Source organism: Molothrus ater, chromosome 5 (assembly GCF_012460135.2).
Source record: "Molothrus ater isolate BHLD 08-10-18 breed brown headed cowbird chromosome 5, BPBGC_Mater_1.1, whole genome shotgun sequence".
Taxonomy (NCBI): domain Eukaryota; kingdom Metazoa; phylum Chordata; class Aves; order Passeriformes; family Icteridae; genus Molothrus; species Molothrus ater.
Window position 1 is genome coordinate 53,751,848 of NC_050482.2, and position 12,314 is coordinate 53,764,161.

Here is a 12,314-nt window from a genome sequence, read left to right on the forward strand (position 1 = left end):
GAGGTCCCCAAGCCCCACGAGCTCAGGCTGGAGGAGCTGATCTTCGCCTGGTTTTTATCACACCCACGCGCCCTCACAGCCTCTCTCAGCTGAGGGGGCATCCAGGGCCGCTGCTGCATCCCTCCTCTCGCCACCCTGCTCTCCCGGAGCGGAGCTGCGGGAGGCCGCCACGAGCCGCCCTCCATCTGCGCCCTCCGTCCCGCTGCCCGTCGAGCTAATGGCGGCAGGAAGCCTCCCCCCACCGGCCCTCCCCGTGACTCGCTTCCTCCGCCGGACGGGAACTGGGCGGAGTGCGCGGCCCTGGCTCCGCCAGCGGAGTCGTCCAGCCGTGCTCGGTGCCTGCAGAGCGCCGCGGCTACCCCGCGGGGACGGACGGACGCAGCCGAGCCCCGCCGCCGGGGCGTGCCTGCGCTGCGCAGCCCTCTCCTGCCAGGGCTTCGCCGCGCCAACATGCCCGTCGTCGACAAGCTCCTCCTGGAAGAAGCTCTGCAGGACAGCCCGCAGGTAGCGGCCGCTGCCGGGACAGCCCGTCCGTCCGTCCGTGTGACGCACCCGAGTGCTCGGTGCCGGCGGGTCTGGCCGGGCCGGAGTGGGCTGAGAGCGGGCGAGAGCCGGGGAGCGGCGTCCCGTGGCGGAGAGAGGGGTGCCGGGGGCGGTGCGGGGGGATGGCACGGTGGGCGAGGAATTGGTCGGGGCGAGCTGAAGTAGTCGGGGCGAGCTCGGCGGTCGTAGCCGTCGGGGAGCGGGGATGCGCTGAGACGGGCGGACGGCAGCCGTGCGGCTGCGGGGGAAGTCTGGTGGGGCGTTCGTCGGGGGAAAAGCAGGCAGAGTCTGCTCCTCGGCGTCCTCCAGCGCAGGGGACACTGCGCCCGTTCTCCTCACCGCCCTTAGTGAAACTGCTGTGGCTTTTTCCTCGTACCGTCCCGTCTGGGTGTGCGCTTGATGGCTATAAAGGTTGCCTGGAACAGCCGAGATGTGTCGGGGAAGGACAGGTGGGCAGGGCTCGGTGCGCTGGCTTCCCCCGAAGGGAAAAGGACACCTGAGCGCAGTGAGTCACCTTGCCTCGGTGGCAGAATAGGCTGGAGGAGAGTCACCACCAGCGTGCCTGATTCTTAAGGGCCGCAGTTCCCATACAGGAGCTTCCAGGAGGATAAGTGAGGCGGATACCACCGAAGATGATCTCCTTTGAAGGGCTGTGAGGAACGAAGAGAGGCGGTCGCTGCCCTTCCCTTTCCTTCCCGAGTGCGGGCAGGGGAGGATGTTCCTCCTTTCGCCCCAGTGCAGCGTCCCGTGCCCCGCCGCCGGGAGCCGCGATATGCCGCAGCTGCACAGGGGACCCCCCTGGCACTGTGGAAGCCCCACAAAGAAGAACATGCCGAGTCTTTATGTGTTCAGGGGGTGGTTGAGTGGAAGAGAGAAATAACAGGAAAGGGAAAGAATGGAAATTCCACTGGGGGATGCGGAAGGTGTTCTGGGGACAAAGCATGGTGTGGAACGAGATACAAAAGTAGTTGGTGAAGCAGGGAATAAACAAATGAGGGCAGGGTGGATCAATATGGGTGCAGCTCCCAAGTAACCCTGTGTTGTAATCCTAAGTCGTGTGCTGATGGATCAGGAAGAGGAGTGACTAGGTAAGCTGTAGAGCAGATTGCTGCAAGGTGTTACAGTCTGTCATGACACATTTTGGAGGAAAGATTGGAAATGCACTTGTCAGGACTTAGTGAGCCTTAGGTCTTATCTTAATTGCTTCATTTTATCCTGGTTTTTTTGTAATTTCATGAAATCTCATTCTAGTAAGAAGGATTTCATCATCTGTTTGATGTGGTGTAATCATCCTTAGGAATTTTAAACTCTGGGCTGGAAGAAGTGTTGAGTAATGTGATGTTACACCAAAGTCAGCCCTGCTCGGAGCAGAGCTTTGGGTAAGGTGACCTACAGAGTTCCTTACCAGCCTGAGCTTTTCCATGTTCCACAGTTTACCAGAATGTACCAGATTCATTATGGGTAGTTAGTAACATTTTTAGTGTTAAACTACCCACTGTGTCCTAAAGCTGAAGAAATTGACGTGCAGGAGAAATGAACCAATTTACCTCTTCAGTCAACACTTCCCTCAATGATAAAAAATGTAACGCTGACTGAAAGCAGCTGAACAATGCAATGAACGGAATTTGGAGGTCATCATCTTTCCTGTGTCCTGAAATGAAGGCTGTCAATGTCTCCTTTGCAATCACTGGAATACCAGGCAATGCATAAACCTGAGTATTGCCAGGTTGTTTTAGCCTGATCTGGTCATTGGTTTTTCTTCAAGCTCTACAGCTTTCAGAGGGAGTGACATTTATTTTTTATAATGGCCCAGTGTTGCTAAAATATATTATTTTTATGCAAGGAAGTAGGAGTGGGTTTTTCAGTCTTTTATATTTTTATTACTTTTTTCACTGGGGAGAGCTTTAGATTCACAAAATCAAGGCAAAAAGTTAGTCTCTGTTCCACAGAAATAAGCAGCATAGCATTTTATAGGATCAGTTACTTCCGCAAGAAGGAGCCTGATTCTCTCCTGCTCTCTGCAGTTACAGGAGTGCAAAGGGATGGCGAAATGAGGATATAACCTCACTTAGCATAATCTGTGGGAAGTATGTGATTTACATGCAAGACTGAGGAGAATTAGCCAAAGTTATTTCTTCATCAGGTTTCTGGAACTTGATTTATCTCTCCCCATCAGTACAGTACTTTTGTCTTGATTTGTCTCCAGACACTGGCTGAAACAAGCCATAAGAAGTGTCTTAATTTTGATGTGTTTGGCTACAAAATACAGAAAAATTTATGTCAGCAGTCATGCTAAAATCAAGGGAAGTACTTACATGAAACTAGAATTTTTTTTCCTGTCCTTCCAGAAGTTGAGGCAATGTTGTGAATAATGGAGCCTCCTAAATGTTAGTTTAATATTTGGATTACTGGTTTATTTCAGCAGAATTAGCTTCTATTCCAACATTTGTCAAAACAGCAAGAAAGAAAATACATACATGCTGGTATTCTGTTACAGTGATTTCATGTGGTATTCTTAAATGTAAAAGTTTCTAAGAATAACTTCCAAACTGACTGAATAATTTATTGTTTTTATTATTTTTGAACAATGTGCTAATAACAGAGGCCAAGACTTTCAGAAGTTGGTTCCTGGAGCTGTTCTACCTCAAACCATATTTAGACAAATGAAAAATCTGAATCTGCAAAAATTCAGTAAAATTTTACAAATGCAGCTGACATTCCTGTATTTGGGAACCTTTTCCAGCAGGCAGAAGTGTGTGATTTGTGGCCTACTTCAGGCAATTTCTTTATAACCTTTGAATTTTAGCTTGAGATTTGGCTTGATAAACATTGTGTCAAGTTTTATAATTTTTGCTTTTCCCAGATTTATTTTTTAACCATCTTTGTGCCCTGTACTTTTCATGTGCCATTGTAACACAAACCAGGTGCCACTATAACACAAATTGAGTGCTGCAGAGATACAAAATAGTTTGTTGACATTATTTTGCTTTACATCGTTGAAGATAAAACATTTGAAACCAGATATTTTTAAAAATCAATATGTTTGCAGTTACTGAAATAATATGTTAATGTGGAAAACTCTCAAAATCGTGCCACTGTCCTTACAGGGAAGTTCTGTACAAAGGTGCTTTAAACATTTGGGTTCCTGGTATCAATTTCATTGACTTGGACTTCTCTCCATTCTCTGGTTTTTATGTTCACCTTATTTGAGAACAATACTTTGTAATGAATATTCGCTTACATGCTAGGATCTCAAACTAGCTTCCCAAACTGCCTGCATCTCTCAGGTAGGAGGTGTTGTAGCAGCTCAGCACATCAGCCAAGTGAACTGTTGAGAGCTTTTAAAGCTACTCATAGGAAGAAGGTTCTGAAAAGAACCCAAAGAGTGGCTCTCAGGTCATGTATTTTAACCACTGACCAGCACTAGTTTCTGACTTGGATACTTCTCGGCAGAGATGAAATGATAGTTAATCATAGACCAGGATTCTTGAAGGATGCTGATGTTGAGTTTTCCAGGATGAAGAAAGTCTGGGCAGAGAGTTTTGCAGAGAAGAAAAAATGCCTTGGAAAATGCACGTGCCTTCAGTCAAAATAGTGAATTATCTTAAAACTTTGAAAACCAATTTCCCAAATTTGAATCTGGATACTTCAAGTGCATTAGAGATTCCTGTAAGAGGGGGATAAATAAAGGCCTTGCTCTTTTACAGGACTGAAATGTTTAAGAAAGTATTGGAGTTTATGTGTGCCCCTCATGTAAACAGATGAAGCTCATTAATATCATAGGGGTTAGCTGTACAGATGGAGGGACATTTCCAGTTAGCCTCAAGCAGATTGGATTTATCAAAGTTAAAACTAAGTATGGATCATGAGTTTGTTAAAGGGACAATCTTTCCTCTTTAATTATTGTAAAGATCTAGCAAATTTTAGAGCCCAGCATTATTCTGAAATATCTTTTTTATCCTGAGAGCTGTGTCAGCAACATAATTCTTTATTCCTGACAATTCTGCCTGAACAAACCAAGGGAATTTGTGTCTTTTAAGATAACACAAGTTCTTCCTTCCCCTTCCTGCTTGCTGGCTAGGATGAATTAGCAGAGTGAAGAAAGTACAGGGTATCTCTGAGTGGGTGTATCCTTGTGTGCCTCTTGGAGATGAACACTCAGTTGTTTGGTCCAGCTTGCTTTGGCCAGGGCCCCTTAAGAGTTTAAGAGTTTGCTCAGGACAGTGGGGAGTGAATAACAGAGTGTAAATTATCTCAGTGGAAAGGGGTGCTTTCAATGCAGTCTGACACTGGAGAAGTAAAGTGAGCAAGCAGTGGTGTTTGACCCCCAGTCCTTAACAGGGTTTGAATTACTGTAGTCAGCAGGAAGATATTCAGGATTTTTTACATCCCTAATTATGGACTATTGGAAGGACTGTTAGTAGGAGCAAGAGCCTGGGAGTTGGGATGGGGCTGTAGCATTTTATTAGTTTGCATCCTTGTGCCTCAGTTTACCATCCATACTAAAAGAACCTATTTCCACATGTTTAGAGATTAGAGATTCTGAATAAACAGAATCATGCAAGTCAAGGGCATATTATTTCTGATTGCTTTTTACTTTTTACTACCATCTCTTTGTAGTTGTTTGATTCTTTTTAATATTTCGGCTTAGGACTGAAAGCTTTGTTTTTTTTTCTTTTGTTGAAGACTCGTTCTTTGCTCAGTGTCTTTGAAGAAGATGCAGGAACCCTTACAGAATACACAAACCAGTTGCTTCAGGCAATGCAACGAGTCTATGGTGCCCAGGTAATTTTTCATTTGTATTTTTTTTGTTTTATCTGGAGTAGAAGATAAATTGCTATTATGATGCTGTTATTTACATTAGAGTTGCTAAGTACATGTTTCTTATGTGGTTTAAGAGGAGTTGTGGGTGTTTTTCATCTGATAGCTCAACCTCTTCCTGCCTTGATGTTCAGAAAAGTAGTATTCATTAAAAAAAAAAAAAGTTCTTTATTTTGTCTGCAAACAATTAATCCGAGTGAAACTGTGCTGTGTCCTTATCTTATGGTACATTGGGAGGCCAGCCTTGGCAAAATTGCTTGCCAAAACGCAGACACGATTCCCAGGTCTGCACACTGACTTTAGGCACCTAACTTTGATGCTGTGACTCACCTCATGGAGGGAACTGCCCATGTCAATTGATTACAGAGCAGATGTGCACTTTGGCTCATACTAAAGTCAAGTGCCTAGAGTAGTTGTGAAAGAAATGAGCAGGAGCAGAAAAAATAACATTTTCTAGAATGTTTACATGACCTAGATGACTAAATCCCTTTGAAAGTAAAACCTGTAAAAGAAATTGCATGCAGTGCTTTGGAAAATGTAAATCTGAGTGATTTTCAGTGAAGCTGATTCCCATGTGCATAAAATTAGGTGTTTCAAAATTCCATATCTGCGTCTTTAAAGACATACACAGTGTCTCCTGGAAGTTTTGCAAGTATTTACGTAGGTTAAATTCCTGAGTTCACTAGAAACAACTTTTCTATTCTTAAACCAGTAAATCGGAGCCCACAGATTAAGAGCTATGGGGTATTTTGAATTTCCCTGAAGAGTGCCTGATCTCTACATTATTAGAAATCAGCTCAGCTGTAAGTCTTGCTATAAGCAAGTATATGTCCATTTGATGGGATTGCTCTTTGGATGACTGATAGTTTGACATGGAAGAACAATTTGCTCGGGATCTGGCTGCCTACACCTGGAAGATCCAGCTTTGGAGAGCTTCACAGTCTCCACATCTTGGATGTTGTGCAAATGCAGAGCAGCCAGAGGTTTGCAGCACAGCTTAGGTACATAGGAAATTATGCAGAGCATGGCCAAGGGCTTGAGAGGTGGTGTGATATCAGCACTAAAAGTCAGGGATAGGCATTTTGGTAGAGTCACTGTGCTTTAAGAGTAACAAAGAGTGTGGGCATGTTGTGCGGTAGGAATCTGACAGCAAAGACTGGGTAGGATTGAAATGGATGAAGAAGGGAATCAGGAGATAAATCTGATTCTTAATGTCCACCCTGAGGGCTTCATGTCCCTTTCCACTGCTGATGACATTTTAGGATGGCATTTCAGGAAGTGATTGCTCTATGTGATTCAAGAAAAAAAAAGCGCTTTTTCTGCTTTTCTTTGCCTCTTCCTTTTCATCTTGGTTTTTAGCCTTCTCCATTTCTGTTTCACCACAATTACATTTCCTTTCTCTTCTCATTGTCTCAGTACATTTACCCATCACTATTTTGCAGTACTACTGAGTCTACTTCATTTTTCCAGCACTTTTTCACCACTTCTTCCTGAACACTGCTTTAGTTTGATGTAAGTATTCAGTCGCTTGTAACTATTTGATATAAAATTTGATTCTTTAAAAGAGGTCTTTGGAGTTTGGTGCAGTTTTGAGATGTAGAAATAGAAGGGTAATGCTGAATTGCCTACTAAACATAAAGTTAGTTATTGACAGTTAAGAAAAATGTATGTGGTATTTCTTGGCTGCCTAATCACAACTTGAGAGAAAAAGCACTTTTGTTGATATGTTATCTGGGCCTCAATACCAGCATATTAGGAGGTGTTACCAACCCTGTAAAAGCTGAGTATTGAGAAGCCACTTTCTGAATTTGCCTTTTTATTTTTGTGACATAAATTTTGACTCTGCAAAGTCAAATTTTCTCTTTGCAAAGTCATTGTCATCTCCTGCTCTGATTTCTGTGTCTGTAAGGTAGGAATTACAGTTACTGACCTACTTTAAAGCAAAGGACATAAAATGACTGGGATCACAGTCAAGGTAGTCAGACAAAGCATCAGTGGGTTGTACTAGTCTTCAGTACTGAAAATTCAGGGTTTATGCCTCCTCAAAACACTTATGACAGTTTAAAAAAATGTTAATTTTGTTTTCTTCCATAGTTTTTTCTGAACTTTAACATTTCCCAGATGTTTTAACCATGTTTTCAACATTTTTTTGGGCTAGCTTACTAGAAATTTGGTGTTTCTTCTGATGAAAACTCAGATTTTCATGTTATTCAAACCACTGTAGCTTGTGATCAAATAACAATAGTTAATGGTTCTGAAGAGATTCAGTGCAGAGTCTCAGGGGAGTAGCAATTAGTACCAACTGCATGCTGTCTATAGCTGTGTCAAAACGCTGCTCTGTGTGGAGAGCCACACTAAATTTGTAAAGTGACAGCTCAAACTGCTTCAAGCACTTTGATCAGTGCATTTGAAAGGAGTGTGAAAAAGATACTTGCCCATATTGTAAAAAAAAAAACAAAACATTTAGGAAAATAGGAATCCTTTTAAACATCTTTTCAGACTTACATGTGTTTCAGCAGGACTTTAAAAGTAAGGAGGGATGGGCAGCATCCTGTGCAGCAGTGGCTCTGCTGCCTGGGCTGCAGCTGGGTGATGCATGGATAGCAGATCGCCTTGGCTGCAAGGCCCTCAGTGCTTCACAAGCCTCTGGTTGCCCCGCAGGATGAGGACAGTGCTCTCACCTCCCTGGGCACCCACACCACATGGGATCAGGTGGTAACTCTTTAGTGCAAAAGAAGCTGTGATGCTACAAGGTAGATGCAGTGTGTGATGCCCTGATTAAGAAGTCACTGGACCCAAAAGTGGCACTAGAGGAGTGAGGTTGCACTGATGCCCTGATTAAGGAGAAGTCACAGAACCCAAAACTAGCACTGGAGGAGTAAGGCTTGTTGATCTGGCAAACCGATGTGATTAAATACAGTGAAGCATTTTTATATTCATCAAATAAACCACACCTGTGTGAGTACATACTTCCTTCTGTAGATCTTCTAGCTGTGCTGTAGTACTCTGGAATAGTTACCACAGTAGTGGTCTTATACAGGAGATCTTCCTTACAGAATTTATTCTTGTGTGCAAGCCCTGATGTTGCATCTGGCATTACTGCTGATTTCTGTGAATGTTGTGTTTGTCAGTCTGGATGTTTTATTACCTGAGCAATATTAGAATGCAGCAGCAAGCAAGGACTGTTAGAAAATTTAATTTGCTGAATTTACAATGCTGAGGTTCTTGCAATAGTGTAGGTGCAAAGTGTGCCCAGTTTACCTTCCTGACCACTGTCATAGTAATCGTTTTCAGAGCTTTGCTGTCATTTCCAGTTCTCCATCATGCTCTAGAAATGGCTGAGCAGGGAATCTTCACTTGAAGCAAAATGCCTTTAGGAAACTTAGGAGACTCTTGTGTCTCTGCTGACTATTAGAAGAGATAAATAGTTGAGCAGGTGAGAGGAGAGTAAGATGCAGTATTTTGTCATTGTAAAGATATTTAATCTCACGAATCCTGACAAACCTGTCTAGATACAGGGGCAGTGATGTCAGAAGAGGAGTAGAAAGAAACAAATGTTGTATTTATCAATATATCTGGAGAGGGAACCGCATGGGAATTGTAAAGCATGATCTTGTTCAGCATCTCTGTCTCTGTGAGCAGTTGTCTTGTGATTCCAGAGGCACACGGGCAAAGCAGCAACAACTGCTGTGGCTCACTGCCTTTTTACATCCAGACTCTTACAGAAACTTTTGACAATTATGGAATAGTCTTGGTTTATAGGTACCACATTATGGGTGTCAGGACAGCTTGAATCTGTCAAGCTATTTTTAAAGTAGTGCTTTATAAATGTCACTTCTCTCTGCAAATTCATGATTCCTCATGTCTACATTTTTCAACAGTGCTGCTTGTTTGATTTTCCTGTGTATTGCCTTCAGGAGGTTGTAATTCAGTAGTTGGGTGTCAGGCTCTTTAGACTTTGCATGGACTTTCATATTGATTATGTTGCATAGCTAACCCCAAGTGCTGAGAGTTCTTGCTTATTTAGCAAGTAAGCACTGATACAGCTTTTCTTTTAATTGTTTTCTTTTCATGTCTAAGGGAACAATTGTGTTGGCTTTTCAAATTATAAGACCTTTTTTTTCCTAAAACGTTTTGATGGAATAAAAATTAAGTTAGCATTTTATAAACTTCTAATTTAACATAGAGAAGCTTCAACAGAGTGTTAGAATGGGACAAACATTTGCAATAAACGACAATTGTCATCGCTGACTTCTGTGAAATACTGTGTGTGTTATTATTCCATACTTGTAAGTTTGCATCATACCTCTTACCTTCCTGAGGCTTATTCACCATATATTGCTGACAGAGATAAGCAGAAGATTACTACACGAGAACTAACGTATTTAATAATATTACAATTATTTGTAATGCCATTACAAAGGCATGGGAGTTGGGTTTAGTGCTGCCTATAAAGTCAGAGTTGTCACCGTGCCTGGAAGCAGGTTAACATTGTGCTAAGGAGGATCTGGGGATCTGAGGCAGCATGAATGTATAGATACCCTGCTGATAGTAATTGTTTTGACAGAAGAGGTTCTTTCTGTACTGAACTAACCATCCTGTAGCTGCTTTTGGTGTTTTTCAGCAGAGCTTTGACCGGTTGCTTCTATTCCTTGGAGCTACTGGATGATTCTTTGCTGAACTGTTCCCATTTGTTAGGATAGGATGCCATGCTGTGAATCACCACAAGGGCAAGCCATATGTTAGCCTGATCTTGTAAAATGCTGTGCAGCCTGAGCACCCTGGTGATGCTTAGCTTCTGCAGCCCTGGATTCATGTTTCCAAGCCATTTAATATGCAAACCTAAGCCTGTAGGTCTGTGCCATTTACTAGATTGCTGGATAATTCTGTTTTGTAGGAAGATAAGCATATGTAAAGGGAACTGCATAAAACTGTTGTATCAAGACCCAGTTCTTTCTGTGCTGTGCCTGATTTTGAAGGTAAATGTGTTGCCTGGTTCTGAAGGGGTGGACAGGCTGGAACTACCTCCTGGGTCTTCCACTTAAATCACATATTTGGGTCTTTTTTCTCTTTGATGAGGCATTCAGTTTTTCCAGATGTAAGCCAAAATTTATTATGTGTTATTCTGGACATACAGAGTGCATGGATAAATATGTTTGTTTATATGAAGCAGCCTTTGGCAGTTCTGTGTTACAGTTACTTGTAGTTTAAAAAATGCCAACTGTAGCTGGAATAGGAAAGTTGCTTTGCAGAAAGCTTCTTGGAACTGGGTGTGCTGGAATAGTTCTGTGTCTTTAGAAGTTAATTTATAGCTCAACTTAATCCTTTACATGCCTTCAAATCTGTAGTCTGTTAGACAACTGTCTAGAGAAATATCTTTGGATTTCAGCAGATTAGTCCTCAGAGTTTATTTTGGAAAAATACAGAGATCCTAAAAATGGATGGACTGCCTCACTGGGAAATTGTAAATGGCATGGATATTTTATTACAGAGGTTAGAGAAAAATCAGTCTCTTCTGATGATATGAACAGCTTAGTGAATACAAGTGATAATGAAGAAGGTGGAATCAACCAGATGTCTTTACTCTGGGCACTAGCTAGAAAGTAAGACAGACTTTTTTTCCCACTGGCTTATTTGAAGGCTGGGTCAGGTATTGAAGTAACTTGAAAATTAAACAATATTTTTTAAACCAGCTGTTTTTCGTTTCTGGTAGATTAATGCTAGAATCAAGACCTGCTTCCATTACCTTATCCATTTAAACTGGACTTACAGAAATTTATTCCTAGGACTATCATGCAAGCCAGGTTTAGAGAAAAGGGGGAAAAAAGTCAGCACATCTGTAATCACTACTGATTTAATTATACTTATTTATGTATGTTTTTTTATTCCTTCTGCTACACTTTTTTTTACATTAATGCTGCAGAGATGTCTTACCTGTTAAGCAAAACCATCTAGTGCAAATGAATTTATTTGCAAGGCCCAGTACTGGTTACGTTTGCCTTCATTTTAGAAGGCTTCAATTTCCGTTCAGGATTTTTTTTTTTTGAGTTTTTGCGTGATATATCATCTCATTGATAGCTGTCCTACTCCATAAATATGGGATGAATTCTGAAAAGTCAAGATAATATGGAAGAGATGTGGAATCAGGAATGTATTGTAGTTTTTCTTTTGCAGGGTGTATTACATTGCAGTCACTTCAGGACAAAGGAAATCAATGTTGCTGTATCCATGGGAAAATGCCTTGGAAATAGATTAAAACCTGTTAAAATAATTTGCCTGGATTTAGTGGATCTATCAACAGAAGCAATGCAAATAACTTCTAAGTCTTGAAACTGAATGGCAGCAGGGTAGGGGGAGGGGAAAAGGCTGATTAGGAAGAAATGGGAGGAGGATTAAACTTTCCCAGATTAGTGTGCTTAGCAATGCAGTATTACCACTAGGTCAGCAGAGCATTTTGCTTGCTCTTGTTCCTTATGCAATGGAGTGTGTTTCAGCTTGCTAGCTTAATTTGATTTGTTTACAGTTTTTGGGCATGTGCCTGTTTTGTTTTGATTTTTGTTTGGGTTTTTTTCCCCAAATGATACAATGAGTGATTTTGTACCTCTAATGGGAACTAAGTCTGGCAGGTATTAGGAGGGAGGATGAAGGACCCAGGATTAATTTTTCCACATGGGTAGGGATTGAGTAACAAGTTTGTGGTCCCCTGACACAAAGAACTGAGCCAATAAATGAGAAATGTGACCAGCTGGCAGCAGTGAGTTGTGAGTAATACATGGAACTGTTTTCCCCAGATCAGCCTAAAATCCCAAAGTAAGTTTTGTGTCAGGCACGCCTCTCAATTTGTTCTGTATCTGGAGTAGTAGGCTATGAATATCTGCATGGGGTCTGTAATTAACTGTTGTCACCTGGTTGTGTATTTGGTAAGGTGTTGTTTATTTACACCCCTTTGA

The 12,314-nt window shown here is 42.1% G+C and overlaps 1 protein-coding gene across 2 annotated transcripts in view; it reads left to right on the plus strand.

Moving 5' to 3' along the window:
* The first annotated feature begins 316 nt into the window (after positions 1-316).
* The window catches only part of APPL2 (adaptor protein, phosphotyrosine interacting with PH domain and leucine zipper 2), a 33,713-nt gene continuing 21,715 nt past the window's right edge, over positions 317-12,314 (plus strand). For both annotated transcript variants that reach the window (XM_036401482.2, XM_036401481.1), the window contains exons 1-2: positions 317-504; positions 5,230-5,328. In XM_036401482.2, coding sequence (XP_036257375.1) covers positions 451-504; positions 5,230-5,328 — 153 coding nt within the window. In that variant the 5' untranslated portion in view covers positions 317-450. The remainder of the gene's footprint in view (positions 505-5,229; positions 5,329-12,314) is intronic.